The sequence below is a fragment of the Cotesia typhae genome, unplaced genomic scaffold, assembly GCF_013202065.1.
Source record: "Cotesia typhae breed Kobodo isofemale line unplaced genomic scaffold, CoteBio_Ctyphae contig_23, whole genome shotgun sequence".
NCBI classification, from domain to species: domain Eukaryota; kingdom Metazoa; phylum Arthropoda; class Insecta; order Hymenoptera; family Braconidae; genus Cotesia; species Cotesia typhae.
The window spans coordinates 812969-832000 of record NW_027423729.1 but is presented as its reverse complement, the minus strand read 5'-3'; the positions used below and the strand labels follow the sequence as shown (position 1 = coordinate 832000).

At 30.1% G+C, this 19032-nt stretch overlaps 1 protein-coding gene across 1 annotated transcript in view; it reads right to left on the bottom strand.

The window, feature by feature from the left end:
• The window catches only part of LOC141524954 (dipeptidase 1), a 71083-nt gene that overhangs the window by 4624 nt on the left and 47427 nt on the right, over positions 1-19032 (bottom strand). The window contains exons 5-8 of the mRNA XM_074239147.1: positions 16090-16222; positions 10178-10328; positions 6481-6550; positions 5019-5195 (exon numbers count right to left, since the gene is read on the bottom strand). Coding sequence (XP_074095248.1) covers positions 5019-5195; positions 6481-6550; positions 10178-10328; positions 16090-16222 — 531 coding nt within the window. The remainder of the gene's footprint in view (positions 1-5018; positions 5196-6480; positions 6551-10177; positions 10329-16089; positions 16223-19032) is intronic.

Below are 19032 nucleotides of genomic sequence, written 5' to 3'. Positions count from 1 at the left end.
TTGAAGAGGTGGGCTTAAAATAATGCGATTCTAATGGACAATAACGACAATAATAATATTAATAATAATGAAGTACTCGATGCCATTGTAAATGTGTTAATGAGTGACTTTGAGTACTTTTATATCAATCGTCTATCAATGGCACCTACTCGACCTTTCATAAAGCTCGAGGGTGTCTAGCAACTAGCGGTGGATGATCGTATTGACGATTTAACCACGCTCGACTATTTCGGTGCACAGCTCGGCTAATTGGTTCGGTTTGTTGGCTGATATCCGATAATTACTGGGCACCAATCCAATTTTATTCTACTATTTTTTATTTTATTCTATTTCTGTTATTTCCACCTTTAGATCCTTTTTCTTGCTATCTATTTTTTAAAACTATTTAATTATCATTAGTATTTATACCAACTTTTAATTTAAAATTTATATATAAACCCCTTTCCTTACTTTCAATCTTACTTTTTCTTCAATTTACAAATGTACTTAACAATTGTTTAATTTATTATTTAAATAGTTTGTTTAAAACAGTAAATTTAAGTTTTAGGCAATTGCTTTAATGAAAAGTAATTTTTGTTAAATAATTACAAGTTTGTATACAAATAAATAAGTAATTTATATAAATTTTGTTTTATTGACATAAAACTTTAAGGTAAAGTTTGTCACTGTTGGAGACTTTAAGGGGGATAGCCACTGTAAAATTTCGGAAAAAAAATTTTTTTTTTTTTTTCATTAAACTGAAGTTTATATATTCAAAATTATGTATTTCAAATTTTATAGAAAAATTCCGAATAGTTTTCGAGTTATAGTCATTTTTATAAGAGCGCGTCGATTGACCGTTTTACGCGCGGCGCTTCGACGAAAACGTCGCCTGCTCGCTCCGTCTTTGATTCGTACGGGTTGGCGATTGTTTTCCCTCACGATTGTCAACCGTTACAATTATTTGACTTTTAACGTATATTTTTTCTTATTGTTGAGATACTGTACCTCATAGTTTAGTTGTTTTGTATGAATACACACTCGTTCTTTAATTTATTGAGTTTCTTAGTGTACTCGTTATTGTTTACTTACTTATTTTTTTAAATCTTCTGATCTTTTTTTTTGTTTATTTAACAAAAAAATTTGTTAAATAATGGATCGTAAACAAAGTAAAGTTATTAAAAACGAAAGAAAACTGCCAAACGACAGGAAAAAATTTAATCGACCGCTCAACAGATATGAAACTGAAAAAATACTGGCTCTCAACGACGTGATAGTGCTTCCAAGAGGAAATTATCACAAAAATCTGATTGTACAATTGATTCGAGTATTAGCTACAAAATTATAAATTTTTTTCGATATTTAATTTACTAAGTGGCTGTGTATCGTGTAAAAAGTGTGGTGGTGATGTAAACTTTACTGAGACAAGTATTCGAGGATTAGGTTTTAAACTAGTTGTGAATTGCAAAAATGTGATCCAGTTTTGATAAATTCATGTCCACTCATCAAGAATGCGTATGAAATTAATCGCCGTTTCATCTTTGCAATGCGGATAATTGGTATTGGGTTATCTGGAGCTGAAAGATTTTGTGCTTTCATGGATTTACCACGACCAATGTTCCATAGCTTTTACGATCGTCTGGTCACACAAATCAGAAATGCAGCTAGAAACTGTTGTGATTTAGTGTTGAAAAAAGCTGCTAAAGAAGAAATCCAAGAAACCTGCAAGCATTTAAAATCCAATGACATTCCTGGAATTTCTGTCTCCGGTGACGGTAGTTGGAAGAAAAGAGGGTTTAAATCTTCATTTGGTATATCTTCTCTAATTGGTTACTTCACTGGCAAAATCGTAGATGTAAGTATGAAATCCAGTTATTGTAAGATGTGTGCGCTAATGAGCTCAAAAAAGGAACAGCTGAATACGATCAATTTATGCAAGACCATGCTCTAGACTGTCCAATAAACCATGAAAATTCTTCTGGACAAATGGAGGTAGATGGAATAAAAGAGATGTTTATGCGATCAGAGTTATTACATAACGTTAAGTATGTAAACTATATAGGTGATGGTGACACTAAAACGTATAAAAATATTTGTGATGCTAAACCGTATGGGGACATGGTGAAGATAAAAAAAAGGAATGTATTAATCACGTGCAAAAACGAATGGGCAGTCGACTAAGGGCTTTGAAGAAGCAACGAACTAACAAGAAGACAAAAACAGGAAAAGAAGAAAATACACAGAAAAGTTTAGGTGGGAAAGGTCGATTAACGGACAAAGCAATTAATGAATTTACAAAGTATTATGGTTTAGCAATCAGACGTCATTCTAATGATGTTGATGAGATGTATAATGCTATTTGGCAAACATTTTATCACAAGTTTTCATCACCCGAAGATCCGCAGCATTTTCTTTGTCCTGAAGGTGCAAATTCGTGGTGTCAATTTCAAAAAGCTGTGGCAACAAATACTTTGGACTCATTAGTTGAAAAACCACCACTTCCTGCAGATATTGCGGAAGCTTTAATACCGATTTATGAAGATCTATCGAATCCAGAGTTATTGGAACGATGTGTCGGTGGGTTTACACAAAATAATAATGAAAGCTTCAATGCATTAGTGTGGCAGCTCGCCCCAAAAACAAATTCTTCTTATTCCCTTATTGTTGAAATAGCTTTATATATTTCAACAATTACATTCAATGATGGGGCTCTAGCAACTCTGAAGATATTAGAGAATCTCGATGTTAAAGTAGGACCAACACTCTACTCATACTGCGCTGAGCGCGACGCTACTCGGGTTAAAGCTGCTGAAAGCCGCATGGAAACGGCCAGTAAAAAAATAAAAAAGTCAAGGTCAATACTAAAGATAAGGAGGAAGAACCCTCATATGGCCCAGGACTTGATAGTTTGATGTGAGTATGAATATTTTGTGAAAGACTAGATTTTAAAGTTGCGAGAATCTTCTTAAAACTTTACTCGCGTTTTTCTCAAAACGACTTTTTCAAACTTTCCGGTACTGTAACTTTCGTAAATATGAACCGATTCTCAATTTTTTGTTTCCTCGTATTCGTCTACTTAGTGGCTATCGTCGCACGTAGGGGATTTTGAAAATTTTAATTTTTAAGATTTTTAAGGCTGTTTGAGTCCAAAAAATGAGGAAAAAGACGAAAAAATTTTCAATATGGCGCCATTTTTTCTCAAATCAAAATTTTCAAAATCCCCTACGTGCGACGATAGCGACATTCCTATAGATTAAAATGCCGTTTGGTTTTTTTGTTTCAGATAATCCGTTTTTGAGTTACAGTACCGGCAATGGAGGGGGAAATTTTTTTGGTGCTCTACAAAAATGTTTATAACTTTGTGATAACAAAATATTTTTGAATAAAAATTTAGGAGAATTATCCTCAACATATACTTTATAAAACAAAAAAAACCCGATCCCCAAATTCCTTTATTATCCTAGTAAAAAAAATTCCCGAAAATTGCCTATTTTTTCCAGCGTCACAGTGGCTATCCCCCTTAAGAACTACTTCTGCTTTAAGAATAAGATTAAAAGTTTAAATGAGCAGTGGGAAAGTAAAAGGCTAATGAAAAATAAAAAAATACGCGGAATAAAAAAATCTAAATTAAGTAAATCAAATATTGACACTATTCTCCGCATACATCAACAAAAGAGCTTATTCAAAGTTCACAGTGATTTTATTTTTTTATATAATTACAGCCTTTACTTGTATCTAAAGGTTTTGAATATATACTATAATATATATTAGCGACATTATTATCGCTGAATTATGAAACATATTAATTTTAATTTTAATCTTTTCAATTTACTGAATAGTCTAAAAATTAAAGCGTAACTTCTGCGAAACGCAAATCATTTTGAAAACTTACTAAGTGGCTCTTGAGCTTACAATTATAACATTTTCAATAGAACTCTAGAGTCCTGGCTAATAACGTCGCAGTAGCTTAATTTATTTTCAATTATTTAAACATCCATAAGTCGCGAATATTTTGTATTTTTTTTTTTTTTTTTATAAAAGCATTATTTTTAAAAATTAACAAAAAATACAATTTCTTTATTTAACACACATTATAGCATGAAATATATACATAGCAATGTTATATTCTATTTCCGCACAGACTTGTATGCGGGTCGGTTTTTAGAGCAAATAAATCAGCGAAACTTGGTTATAAAAAATTGGAAAACTGGTTGACCCTGCGGGCTAAATATCGGAGAGTTTTACTGTCTGCGTACTCGAAGAAAAAAGTCATACCTGACAATATTTAATTTCAAGAACTTGAAACTCTGAAACAAATATATTTTCAAGCTCTCCGCGCTTAAATTTATTTCTTTACTCGGGAGTAAACAAATAAATATATTTTAAGCGATTGAAGAAGTTGATAAAAATAGTTCGAGAATACAATAAAATTTTAAGAGTTAGCAATCCAATCGCTATTGATTTAAAAATTGAATAAGATTCGTATCTTAATCGGTTCTGTCTATCACGAAATTCATTCAAATTGGTTGATTTATTCAAACGATGATGTTGACCAAAATTTAAAAATAAACGGAACCTTTTTCGTTTGATATCTCGCAAACAGATCGACTGATTTAGATGGAGCTTGCCGCAATCGAGATAAGGGTGAGAGCGGTTATCAGAAATTTGAATAAAATAAATTTTAGATTTATCATTTGAATGAATTCAAAAATAATTTTTTTTAATTTATCTTTTTCCAAAATTTTTGGTTTCGATAAATTGATATTGAAATTTAAAAAAATTTTTTGATAAAATCTATCTTGATATTTTGAAGATAAAGGAAAGTTTCATTATGGACTCAATAAAAACGGATGCTTGTTGAACAAAATTTTATCATATAACCTGATAATAATTTTCAATGAAAGCTGGTCAATTGAAGAAAGAAACGAGAACAGAAAGGAGCACTTCTAAGAATATAAGCCACGTAAGAAAATAAAACTAAAAGTAATAACATTTATTGTTAACATAAAAACACTCGACATTTGAAGGATTTAACTTACCAGATTTCTAAGCACGTCGTCAGGCACGTTTCTGCTGGAATTGCAGAGAGCTCGTGCAGCACTGTGAGAGAAAATGACCGGCGCCCTCGTGGTTTGAAGCGCAGCTCTCATCGTTCTCGTTGATACGTGAGACAGATCCACCAGCATACCAAGTCTGTTCAGTTCTCTCACGACTGCCTGGGTTGTCAATACAAAAATACATTAAATTATGTTAAATATCTTTACAGGTGTACTAAACATCTCTGTCTGTCTAACATGTATATTCATAAAAATAAAATCTACTGAATCTACCAAATAAAATTTAATAGTAAATATTTTATTTTTTCATTGTAAACTCATCGATATTTATTGCTATCAATAAGTGATTTTTTATTTATTGAATTATATTAGTCAAAATTTCGGTAACAGAATGTTATCTTTTTTTTTTTTTTTTTTTTTTAATTTAGTAAAAGTATTTTCCACTTCGCAGGTGTTAATTGGGAAAAATTTTTTGCCTTTGAATTCTATTCGCGTACTATTAAATTCTTATGGATAACCATCTGCATTCTTATGAAATGTACTTGTCTCGTTCTACCAGTTTCTTTTTATTCTTCTTTTTTCTCTGCCAATTACTATTCCTCGCACATTTCTCGATACAATTTAACCATTAAACTCAATAGTACAATCGATCTGGTGTAATAAAAAATAAAAATTCAATTTAAAATCAACCCGTAACTGAGGAAATGAAGATGTAAATTTAAATTTATTTTTCATTCCTGAATTAAATGAAATAATTATAATAATATTCTTTTAAAATAAAATTATACTGTGCTTGTAAATTAAGCTAATTATATTGGAAATTAAAAAGTTCGAATTGGTGGTGCGTGATCTTATAAATCTTTTTTACATGCCAGTAACTCTAATAAAAATTATAGTGGTCTATAATGCCTGAATATTAATTTAGATGTAAGAAAAGTGGGAAATTCTATAAAGACATCTCTCTTGGGTAAAATTTTACTTTGAAAAAATTATTTTAGCTTGCTGGAGATTGACATCAAAGAAGCTTCGATAGTAATACTTTCTGCATTTTATGGCGGTACAGAACGACTCGAGAATATTATCTTGTAATTTAACCTTGTATTAAAAAGAACCTTTTTTAATTAGAAAATAATCTACTTGAATTAATATCATGAAAAATATTTATTTTTCTTTAATTCCAAAACATGAATTATGAAATTAATAAATGCGATTTTTAATTTAAAAATATTTTTTGATTCAATGAATTTGAATTCAGCAAAAACATTTTTGAAAAAATATAAATTTTTTTAGTATTTTTATGTAAGGAATAAATTTTATTTTTCGTTTTATTGACTGGAGAAGAGACTTATCTTGAAGTACCTCCATTTTAACCGTACACTTGTATAATTCACCATAAAATAGTAAAAAGCGAAAAAAAGCAATATAATTAAATAAATGAAAATACCTTGCCAAAATCACTAAGACCTGGAACGTTGTCTTGCGTACCATTGGCCTCGCCAACAGAACAAACTGCCCTGCCGAGAAATAAAAATAATCGTTTTATTAGAAATATTTCTTTTTATTAATTTATTCATAAACAAATAAATATATATTATTATTAATAATAATAATAATAATAATAATTAATTATTTAATTGTTTTTTTTTATCTCAATTTGTGCCTTTATATTTTTATTATTTCTTCTTTTTGATGCTATTAATGCAATGAAAGATAACGGACGGGATAAAAGAAACAAGAAGACAAGCGAGATAGAATTTTATAGAACAGGAATAAAAAAACATGAAGTAAAACAGCAAGAAGAAAAAACTTAAATGAAATAAAAAATGAATATAGATAAAAGAATAAAAGAAACAAATGGCTTATTTTATTGTATTAAACTAGAAACTCATAAATGTCGTTTCAGTGTAATGGAAAAATAAGAAAAAAAAATAAACCAAACTCCCGTTGGTTCACCTTTCGTTTTTTACAAATTTATTTAATATTAAGAACTAAAGGAACGAGGCGCAAGAATTTGCGACTTGATTCTCGATAAATTTATGTGTTACGTGAGTCGATATTCAGGAGTTGGTTATGTTCTTCGAAACGTGTGCACGTATTTGAAAAAAGTACTCTGCGAAAGAGAAAATTGAACGAAAGGCTACAAAAGAGTTAGTGAAGTTCAAAAATATAGAAGTATATACGTGTTACTCTAAGATATATATAGAAAGAAAGAGAAAGAGAAATAAAAGAAAGCAAAAAGGTCCTGACACTTTATTTACGCAGCTGCACGGCGGCTACTCGCACGATCGTCTAGTCCAGAGAGACGTGTAAAGTTCAAAGGGGGTTGTGAAGCTTGCTTGGACTTGCTACTGGACAAGTAATTGCCTCAGAACAAGCTGAGCAACACGTAAATCGCGCAAAAAAGCTGCAACGTTTGAGTCAGAAAATAAAATTTAAAAAAATAACAACAAAATGGAGTTATAAAATAGCAGCCGTATGTATCATACATGCTGGAAAAAAGGGTTTCAATGTGAAAATTTGTCCAATGATACATACGTACATCTTTTTTCTTATTTCTTATAGTGTGTGTATTTTTTTTTTTTTTTTTTTTTTTCGTGATATTGCATTACGTTTTTATAAGATTATCTCAAGAATTACATGTCCTCTTACGGTTATTATTTTTTTTGGTCAAAGTATGGGGATTACGTAGTTGCCGACAGCTCTAATAATATTATTGTGATATAAAAGTGTGCTCAGAAAAATTTATCCCGTGAAAAACAGCTTTCGAGACTTATATTGATCTTTGTTTTCATGAGGGGTAAGTTAGATTACTAGTATGACAGTGAGGGACTCGTTTTTTATGATTTAATAGAACATGCGTATTTTATAATTTTTTTAGCATTTGCGAATTTATCTCAATTTTTTACAATTTTTTTTTTTATTTTATCCCAAACTATAGAATTATACTTATTTATTTTTTCCAATTAAATACAATTAAATTTAGTTCATCAGTTGATATTGACTGTTGTCAATATTAAGAGAGATCTGGGAAAAATAAATTTCGAGTTAAAAATTTAAACAAAAGGTTTTGTTGATTTAACAAGTGGATAAAATTTTAGAATATTTGTAAGGATAAAAAAACACCTGGAGACTTGAATTAAAAGTTTTTTATGTTGACGGCAAGATGGCTCTAGCAAAACGTCTCTGAAACTTTTAAGAATCCTTCAAACTCTCATTATTACATTTTTTCTGGTAACCGTAAAAAATAAATCTGAGATTAAAAATATGTCGTAAAATCTAATTTTATATTTAAAAAACTGCCATATATTTAATCAAGGATCTATTAATTTTTCGAAGAATTAAATTTTTTTTTAAAATAATAAAAAAATCTTCAATAGTCGGCAAGATAAATATTTGTTATTCGTTATAAAACTATTATGATTGTAACTTGCCGTCTTCCAAGGGATATTTTGTTTCTAGAGCAGAAAACCTTTGACTAAAATTGAAATTATAGTTTTCGATAAATATTTTTCATATATCCAATAACATTTTTCTATTATACCTTCAAGTCGTAGTTTATTTATCACAAAATATTTTTATATTTTTCATCTATCAAATAAATGACGAAAGTAAGATACGATATACATGAAAAAATTTAATATAAGTTTCATTGGCTTCTAAAAACCAATAAAATCCTCAGGTGGTCCATTTTGTCCCGAGCCATAAGTCTTATACAATTCGAGAAAGAATGAAATGAAATTTTTTTATGCAACGTATAAAGAAATGAATAGTAATAACAGCAGCATCGATAATGATAAATAATGAAAATCATGAGAATGATAATAGGATGGGGTTTAATGGTTCTGCTTAAGTGTTATGAGTATTCACAAGGAACAAGCTGTGAAAAGTAGCACTATGAAGGGTAACAAACAGATTAAATGATCCAAGATGTGTATGTGGTAGGTACTGAACGATCCAGAAGCTCGTGAAATGGGAATTTACGATTTACCTAGAGTGGCTAGGTGATTTTATGTCAGGCATGTGCACCAACAGTACTCCAGCTGTTTATTTATGGTTCCCGTGTTACGTCGACTGAGGCGTCAGGGGAGGCGTAAAAGCGAGTAGAGGCCGTGCAAGGATTGAAAACTTGTCCCTTTTTCCAACCAACTATTTTATACGTTTACAGTTTTCAGTCTGAAGTATACGGGAGCGAGAGAGAGACAAGTAAAGTTAGGGCAAAGCAAGTGCAAAAGTACAAGTAGAATAGTTGGACAAGTTACCATAGAAAGCAGAAAGCTACCGCATTACAAACAGAGGGCAATACTTTTTCCTGTTAGAGAAAATGAAGAACCAGCGGTAAGAGAATACCAAGAATAAAAACCCGAAGGATATATATATATATATATATATATATATATATATATATATATATATATATATATATATATATATATATATATATATATATATATATATACAGAACATACAAGAGGGTCAAAATAAAAAAAAAACAACGTCAAAATAAGATTAAGATAAAGATAAAGATAAAGAATAAGAGGACATTGGAAAAAGATACAATACAAGTTTGTAGGAGAGACAAAAGAAATAGGAATACAGCAAGAGTTTACTCAGGCGTCGGCTCTACACTCTACTCTCAACTCTCTACTCCAGAAAGTCATTTTTCTAACGCACGAATCCCAGCCAACTTTTCACTTGCCCACTATAGATCTATTTATTTATAAATATATCTATAGTGCAATACTATCTTGGGTGTAGTGAGAAAATTCTCCGGGGAGTTGGGGATATGTAATCACTCGACTTTTGAAGAAACTTTGTTTTTTCAGTCGCAGTGTTTCTAGGTGAAAAATTGATTTTTTTTTTTTTTTTTTTTTTTTGGTTATTTGTTGGTACCATTAGTTATTTATTTTTATTTGTTAGCTTTATTGTTATAGAGAAGATTTGAAGAGCGGAGATGAATGGTGTATAGTATGGACTTTTGGTGTATGATGTTAATGGAAGGATTAAAACGAATTCGGTATAGATCAGGGGATGAATAATGTACTGAGTATAATGTAGTCTCTGGTGATTTATATTCTTTTTTATGGGAAATGAAAAGATTTTTAATGGAGAAAATTATATCCTTGGGGATTTGCAATACTTACCAGGACGTGTCGCACGCATGTGTCAGTGTTAGATATCGCGCTCCTAGACCATAAAATGTCCTTAGGACGCCCAGTGAGTTGCCGAGGGAATGACCACCCTCCACGCCGATCAGACTTGCGATTTTACCTTCCCGGTGAGCGTCCAGGAGACCTGAAACATCAATTCTATTTTTAGAGCTTCGTATTGCTTTTTTTAGGAGCAGGATTTTTTATTTTTTTAGTTGTTTCGAGTAAATATAATAATAGTAAAAAAATAACATGGGTTACTCTGATCTAGATTTTTCTTAAAGTTTAAAATGCGACAAACAGTCACCGGGGCTACGAAAAAATCGGGAAAAGTCAGACGAGTGGCACGTCCTAGATTTCTCCGAGAATCACAACAATGCGCCACAAAATATAGCTCTGGATAACGTTTGACCCAACCGAGAATTGGGTCAAGTAATAATTAATCATACCTCACCATACTATCATAAATATGAATTTTAAATATATCGTAAAAGCTCGATTAATAAATTAACGTACTTAAACTAGCTTATTTGATGATATAAATTCAAGTAAATTCTTCTAGTTTAGTATATCAAAGTAAAGTCAATCATTTTTTATTAAAAAAAAAATTTAATTTAAAAATGATATTGCAATAAATTAAGAAATACAATATTCATAAAATATTAAATTCTCACTTGATAAAAGCCGCTCTTTTAATAGATGAATTTTTTCGGGAATACGAACAGACTCGAGTTTATATTTTATTTACATTATTTTTAAACGTGAATAAAATTAATTAGTATAAATTTATATTTATACAAATAGGTATTCATCATATCAAGTTGAAATGGTATATCAGAATAGTTATCCGCATTGCAGATGCACATGTTCTCTGAACTATGAAACATTACCGCGTATATTCGTAGGTATATCCATTACACACTCTCCCGAGTTGGTATATACAGTTCAAGTTGCTTTGTGTCACTTAATAATCTCTCATTCATCTATTCCAATTACTTATTTGTATATATATATATATATATGCGTATACGTACGCATTAATTGGAATATTATGTTTATGTTACTCAGAACTTAGATGAAGGAGATGCTACGGCTCAAAGAGAGAGAGAGAGAGAGAGAGAGAGAGAGAGAGAGAGAGAGAGAGAGATTGATTGATTGATTGATTGATAGTTTATTAATGCCAAGGCACAAGCCAAATGGCAATTTTAAATACAATATGATTTACAAATACAATAATAATAGAAAAATTATATAAGTACATAAACTATAATAAAGATCTAATATAAAAATTTATATTTATTTTATCTGATTCAACTAACATACTCAATAAATTATTCAATTAATAACAGCTGATAAAAGAACAAAGTTGGAGAATTTAACACTTAGAATCTAACAGTAATTATCAGAGAACTTATCACTTTACAATAACAAAATTAATAATCCAAATTCAACAAATGGTCAAAAATTTTATTTTTGAATACTTCAAGACTAGATGAGTTTACAATCTCTTCAGGCAGTTCTTCCCACAATCGTATTACACTCACTTGGAATGTCCGCTCCATGAAGGTCGTAGTAAAATGCGGAAACGTGAAAAGAGAGTGTTTTTTGGCTGCTAACCTATCTGAACGTCTGACTTCGGTCTCCTCAACAAAAGCATCTCGTAGGTACTTGGGTTTACCAACTTGAAGTAGCTTAAAGAAGTAACAACTCATGAAGTACATTCTACGATATTTCACAGTAAGCCATCCCAATTCTCGTTGATAAGGTGTTATATGCTCATCTTTTCTAAGATTAAAAATGAACCTAATTGAGCAATTTATTGCACGTTGAAGTTTCAAGTCATTTTCAGATGTTGAATCTACTAATACGATGGAACAGTAATCAAGAAGTGGTAAGATGGTGGATGATACTAACAATTTCCTGATGTCAGTTGAGAAAATGTTCTTCCGAACCTTGAGAGAATGCAAGGCTGAATTAACTTTGCTAACCACTAGCTTGACATGATGATTTCAACTTAGGTTCCTACTGATGTGTAATCCCAAGCACTTGGTAGTATCAACATATGGAATTTTGACACCATCTATAATAATAGGTGGCAGATCAAAGTTACTCAGTTGTTTCAGCTTGCTATTTGAACCCAAGATCATTGCTTTGGTCTTGGACAAGTTTATCTCCAAGCCATGCTTCCTTGCCCAATCCGCAACTAATTGTGCATCAATGTTGACCTGTCTGACTGCCTCTTGTAGTTGATACATAAAGAAGTGTAGATAAATATATTTGTCATCAGCAAACAGACCATGGTTACAATACACTAACCATCTGACAATAGAATTCATGACAATTAAAAACAGGATTGGACCAAGCACAGAACCTTGAGGAACACCAGATGAAGTTCTAAGGAGCTGAATTGGAGTCCCAAGATTATTCAGTATTGACTGAGAGCGATTTGATAAGTAGGAGAAAAACCAGATAATTGTTTCCATTGAAAAACCAAGCTCAAATAACGCAACCAGTATGATCTTGGGGTCAACATAGTCAAAAGCCTTACTCAAATCAAATAAGACTATTATGGTAAGTTTATTTTTGTCCATCGCCTGCCTAATATCATCAGTGAGCCTCAGTAAAGCTGATTGTGTGCTTTAGAGAGAGAGAGAGAGAGAGAGAGAGAGAGAGAGAGAGAGAGAGAGAGAGAGAGAGTAATTAATAATTAGTTGCACGATAATCGCGGTATTCTATCATTCTATTATGCAAGTTAGAACGTGAGGTATCAGTTCACTTAAAAATCTTAACATTAATTATTCCATAAGATTCAAAAATGCAATAATTTTTTTTCTTAATCAATGTTATGAATTTTTTAAGGAAAATTTTCTCAAATTTATTTTGACCTCTCTTTTTTTACCTGAGACAAATCCTAATAAATAACTAAATAAAAGTATATATGAGTGCATTAGTATTAATACATATGTAGGGTAAGCAGCTTTTGTAAAAGATTCTTATCTCTTCAGTATTTGCTGAGTTGGCAAATAAAAGTGTAACGCAGCATTAAAAAAAAAAGTTAAAAATGAGACAGAGATGAAGAGAAGGCATGTAAAAAAAATTAGGATACCAGAGGAAAGAAGAAAAAGTATTGGCTAAGGAATAAAAAGTGCTAGGTGAGAAAGAAAAAGCAAATTCAAAAGTTGGCGCACTATTAAGAGACAAGTTTTTTGTAGCATATTCTTCGGTTTTTAAGATTGTTACAGAGTGAAAACTTTTTATTCTCTTTCATGTATTAATGCGTATATAAGACAGATGTGTATATTTGTGTGGGGGATAAATTGTTGGTGGTAGTTTTAGTTAGTAAACAGGATGAGGCTGGTGCAAAAAGCTGTACCTTTTTAGTAGCTTCTAAACATTTAAAATTTTTCGGTGTAATCTTTTACATAAAACTGCTTGCTAATTTTTTTTTTATTCTTAAATCATTGCTGGTACCATTTTTATTATTATTTTGTCTATAGACCGAGTTAATCTTTCAGTTTTATTAATATTTTATTAAATAACTTTTTCTTCTCGGGTACATTGAATAGTTTATCGTGATAATACAGTTATAGTTTGTAAAGTTGTTTCGCAAATTGAAATAATTTCATGAATTAAATATTATTCCGAAAATATATTCCCTTTTTTTATTAAATAAAACATTTTAATAATTTATTTTAACTTTTGGTATTTTTATATTTTATTAAATATTTAAAAGAGTTTCAGCCTTATTCCATATATGAGACTTTTATATACAAAGTAAGGAGTACAAAGTAAGTCAGCTTCTATAAGTTTTATTTTATAAGTTATAGTTATGTTACTTGAATTTCAAGCTCAATAGTTGACGACTGTACTCTATCATTTGGTCAGGCAAAAAAAAATAATAATCTAATGAATATTAATATAAGTGGGTTTTCTGAACTTTACATGAAATTCAATTTAAAGTAATAATAGGAGAAAGGGGTATTGGTACTGATATAGCAACCGATTTCCGTAAATTGAGTTTTCAGCAGTTATCCTTGTTATAAAGTCTTTAGAAGGGTTTCTGACTATTTTTGGAAGCTTTCTTACTTTATGAGTATGCCTGAGTAAATATTCCGTGACTCATTGAACGTCTTAACTGATTCATACAGACCTCGCGGCTATTAAGATGGTTCATTAAAAGTTAAACTTGATTAATCAAGAGAATTATTACATTATGATGTTTATAATCAGATCAGTAAAGTTAAACTTTTCTGCGGTACTTAGTCAGAAAATTGATAGAATATTTTTTATAACAATAGATTAAATATTTTTTCTTTAGTTACACAATTAAAAAAATAATATTAAAAGTAAAACAAGTACGCAAAAATTTTAAGGATAAAAGTTTTAAGAGATTTTAGAAATTCATCAATTTAGGTTAATATATTTGGAAGTTACTGTCAGGTTAGCCGAATGTACTGACCTTAGCCGACGTGACCCACATGTTTGCCATCATGGACTCATGTAAATACTGGAAATTTGCATGTGAGTCGGTCGTAGTGACAATATAGAGAGATGAGATAAACGACAGAGGGTTGTACCGAAGGAGACTATTGTACAATAAATAGAATTTGGACAAATAGCTCATTTTACTACTTAAATGAGCTCTAATTAAACAGTCTCAACTAACAACAAAATGTAGATCTTATTGTTAAGTAATGAGATAGGGGAGATTTGGTGGTAGATTTATAAGCTTCAGATTGGTTAGTTTTGAGCTTTGATTATTGATCGTACAAATTCATTACTAGTGCAAATGATAGTTATTTATACCTTTAGTGTATTTTATCCATTTCTACTGTAACACGTAATATGTTAAAGTGCAGCTGTTTGCTGTGACCAGGATAATAGTGATAATGATAATCAAAGGTGTGAATATATTGGTGATGATGATTTTGTATATTGATTAAAGTAATTGTATCATTTAATTATCTTGTTGTGGTACATTTCTTTGTTTAGAATTCGTCGAGTTACAGATGTCATAATGGAGTATGAAGCCAGAAGGTTTCCAAAAAATTTTTTTTGTGAATTTTTTTACAGTATATTTTAATTTATATCTTGAATTTATTAAAATGATTAATTCCAAAGCTAAGAAGATAAATTGATGAATCTTTTTCCATCACGGTTACTAAATGATTTTTTTAATCGATTTTTTATGATAATCTAAATTAAAGAACTCAAAATAACATCCAAGTTCCTTTATCCAAGTACCATCTTTATATTTATGTACTTTTTATACCGTACAAGTGCTACATAACGTTATTTTATTAAGATTTTATTAAGCCTATTAAGATAAGCGTATTTTATGCTTTTTATTCCGTGAAAACAGATTCCACTTGAACGTTTCTTCCTCGTGGTATGCAGATGTTTCTTATTTTAATTTCTCAAGTTTTTCCCTCGACACGTTCGCACTAAAAGGCGGTTTTTTACAAAGAAATTTTTGTATTCCAATTCAAATTATACTCTTTAAATTCACTAACCTCTATCACTACAGAATTTCCTATAGTCAATGACTTAATTAAAAAATCTTTTTAAGCCATAAAAAACACTTGAAATTTCTTTTACAATTTAACGATCTAATTAACGATTTTCGAGGTACTCAAGCGAAACTAGCCTCTCGAAATAAAATGAGCCTCTTAACACATTCCTTTCATCAACGTTCCAAAAAATTTTCTTTCTACTGAAAAGCACTTTAATTATCCTAAAAAATTTTATGCTCAATTTATGCATTAATTTTTAATAAGATATAAATTCTTTGACTTGTTTTACTTGGACATTTTTCAAATAACATGAGAGAAGTTGACACAAATGAAATTTCTTGATAGGAACTTTGTAGAGATATAAGTCAGGCAAAGACAGAAAAAAATCCTTACCTTGTACAGAAGTAACAAGGGTAAGATGTTGAGCATTCATCTCAGCAAGTCTCCGTATTACGTCTATTTGTTCTAGAGACAGCTGTACAGCGTTAAGTTGAGCTGCGCCGCAGGGCACATAAGCTGACCAAAACTGGAAAGAGAAATTATTTCAACCAATGAAATCAGTCATGTAGTAAAAAATTCCATTCACATCAATATAAAAATATCATAAAAGGATAATAAAAAAAATAAAAAATAAATAAATAAAACAAAGATAGACTTTTTTGATTTACAGTCAAATAAAATGAATCGTTGAAAAAAATTATTTGATCGTTCACTAAAATTTATGTAAAAGTCATCATATCTTTCCTGCCTAACGGACTGTATCAAAGATCAATATTTGAACAGTGGGTCCATGAAAGTGCAAAAATAAAAATCTGTTCAGATAAAACAAAATGAAACAAAGTTGATTGGTTTGTGATTTGTAATTGTTGATCAGCTGACAATTTATACCATATCACTGTAAAGAGATGTGCATTATTTTCACTTACTCAACATACCCTTTTTTGATTGAGAATTTTCACAAATTAAGCATACAAATTTTCACCTTTACTCTTTGTTAAATGATTTAGCGTGTCTCGGATATGTATGGAATTTTGCAGTTCTGTTTGTATTGTGTAAATGAATACATAAATGAATAGATATATACATCTATATGTAGAAGTTGGGAATGGCATTGGGCCATCAGCAGTGAGGAAAATCCGGATCACGCTGATTGTCAGATCGAATGAGTTTAGAGGCCGGCAATCGAACAATCACTAGACATTCAATTAGTCGGCTCTAGTTGTATGTCCTGGCACATTGTGCAATTGATACATTGCACTGGATTGCTAGTACTTCAGAGGAGAGTAATATTGCAAGGGCGAAACGAATCTTCTGATCGTGTTGCCCTGCTTACGTTGTATTTCCTTTATTACATCTACAATATTGATCTTTTAATTCGAATTCTGATACTTCGGTTTATATGCCACTGATGATTTTATTTACTGCTGAAAGGGTCAATGAAAGGGGTTATCAACTTCAGTGCAAAAAATTCTTTTAATCTGAAAAGCATCTCTATTTTTTTTTTTCTTGTATTAAATGATATATTTTTTTAATGAAAATTAAAATTTTTTTTCATTTTGTTTGAATGTAATTTAAATAGAAAAAAAAAAATTGACTTATTTATTTAAAATATTTAATATCTCTTTATCGAACATAGCTGGAAAATAAATATCAAATAATAAAAAAAATTTTGCAATGCCCGTGTAGTTACGTCTGACAGAGAACTTTAAAAATATATGTTTATTAATATTAATAATAAGGATATTAAAAGTGTAACATCAAATATGTTTGCTGGCCGTATTATCTGCATCATTATTAAAAATTTTCCATATTCACATGACTTTGAAATTTGACGTTGCTCAAATACTTGAAATTTCATGTTCAAAATGTTCCTATAATATGTTAATAAACATCACTGATAGAAGTTGCAAATTTTGATACCTTTTTATTATATAATATTTCAGTTTTCAATCGCCGGAAGAATGCAACGGTTTGTTGATAAAATTCTTGCTAAAATTTGTCGTCATTCTTGCGTTCATTTATAGATGATAAAGTTGTTAAACGTGTATAAATAAAAAACAATTATTTGGCATTGTTTGAATTCTGAAAAATTTGTGAAACTTGTACTGTACAATTGCCCACCTCTGGCGTGTCTATAAACGATGTACAAAAATATAAAAAAAAAAAAAAAAAAAAAATTTGTCGGGTTATATAAATTAATGAGAGGAAAAATGATGAATTTTTAAGTATTTGATTTGAAAAACAAACATTTGCTTTGTATAAGTGTTTACAAAATATTAATAAGAGTTCCGATTAAACCGATACACTTAATCTAAAATTGGATGTACTATTATTTATTTTAAAAGGTTTTTATTTTTATATTTATTCTTACGGGAGGAAAACAATGTTGTTTGTCAATCAATAGAAAAACGACAAGCTAATCGATTTGTCTTGTTTAGTTTAAAGGCGCTTACATCTAGATTTACGGATACAGACACAGATACAGATACAGATAAAGATATATGTTTTTATATGTGGACGTATTTTTTGTTTATTTACAAAAATGTGTACGCGCGTATGTGTGTATATGTGTATTCAGATATTTATCTATCTCCATATAGCATTGACTAAGCTTCTCAAGCTACTTTTGCTGGAGCAAGCTTTTATCTATGCATAAGCGCCATGAGCGTTGAACTTTACCAATGCGGATTTTCTCCTCACGGCCTCTATTAATGCTACGTCGGCTTACTAGCCTCCTCACTTCTCATTCTACTACTTTTTGTAAAGCCTGTTCAAGAAAGATTGCAATATATGAACGTTGTGTTTCTGCGTACACCAGTATTTGCTTTTCCTGTAAATCATTTTCTACAATTCATGTAACTTTTTTTTTTTTTTACATTTGTTACTTGAAATAGTAGAGTTGTTCAAGATTCATGGATTAAATTAAACTCACAAAAATTTTTTTCACAAAGCATCGAGTGAGAGCTAAAATTAAAAGTGTAAATAAACTTTTGTTACATTTTATTTTTTTTTTTGCGGGAAATGGAATTAAAATTTTTTAATTAACAGTTAGTGTCGAAGGTTCTTTTAGAGGATCATTTTGATTTTAATAATATTCGAAGAAAACGTGCCGTGAAAAAAAACTAATAAGTAGTAAAATTAATGAATTTTTGAATAAAATTTTTAACTTTCGATAGCGCGATGGTAGATTGACTTTAAAAAAATTATTTACAATTTATTCTTAAATGTTTTTCTTCATTTTTTGAGATTAAGCTTTTCCCAACAATTCTTAGTTGATAAAAGTTTCAATTTAACCTTAGTACTGATTTATTTAAAAAAACTTTTCTTTTTCACTTA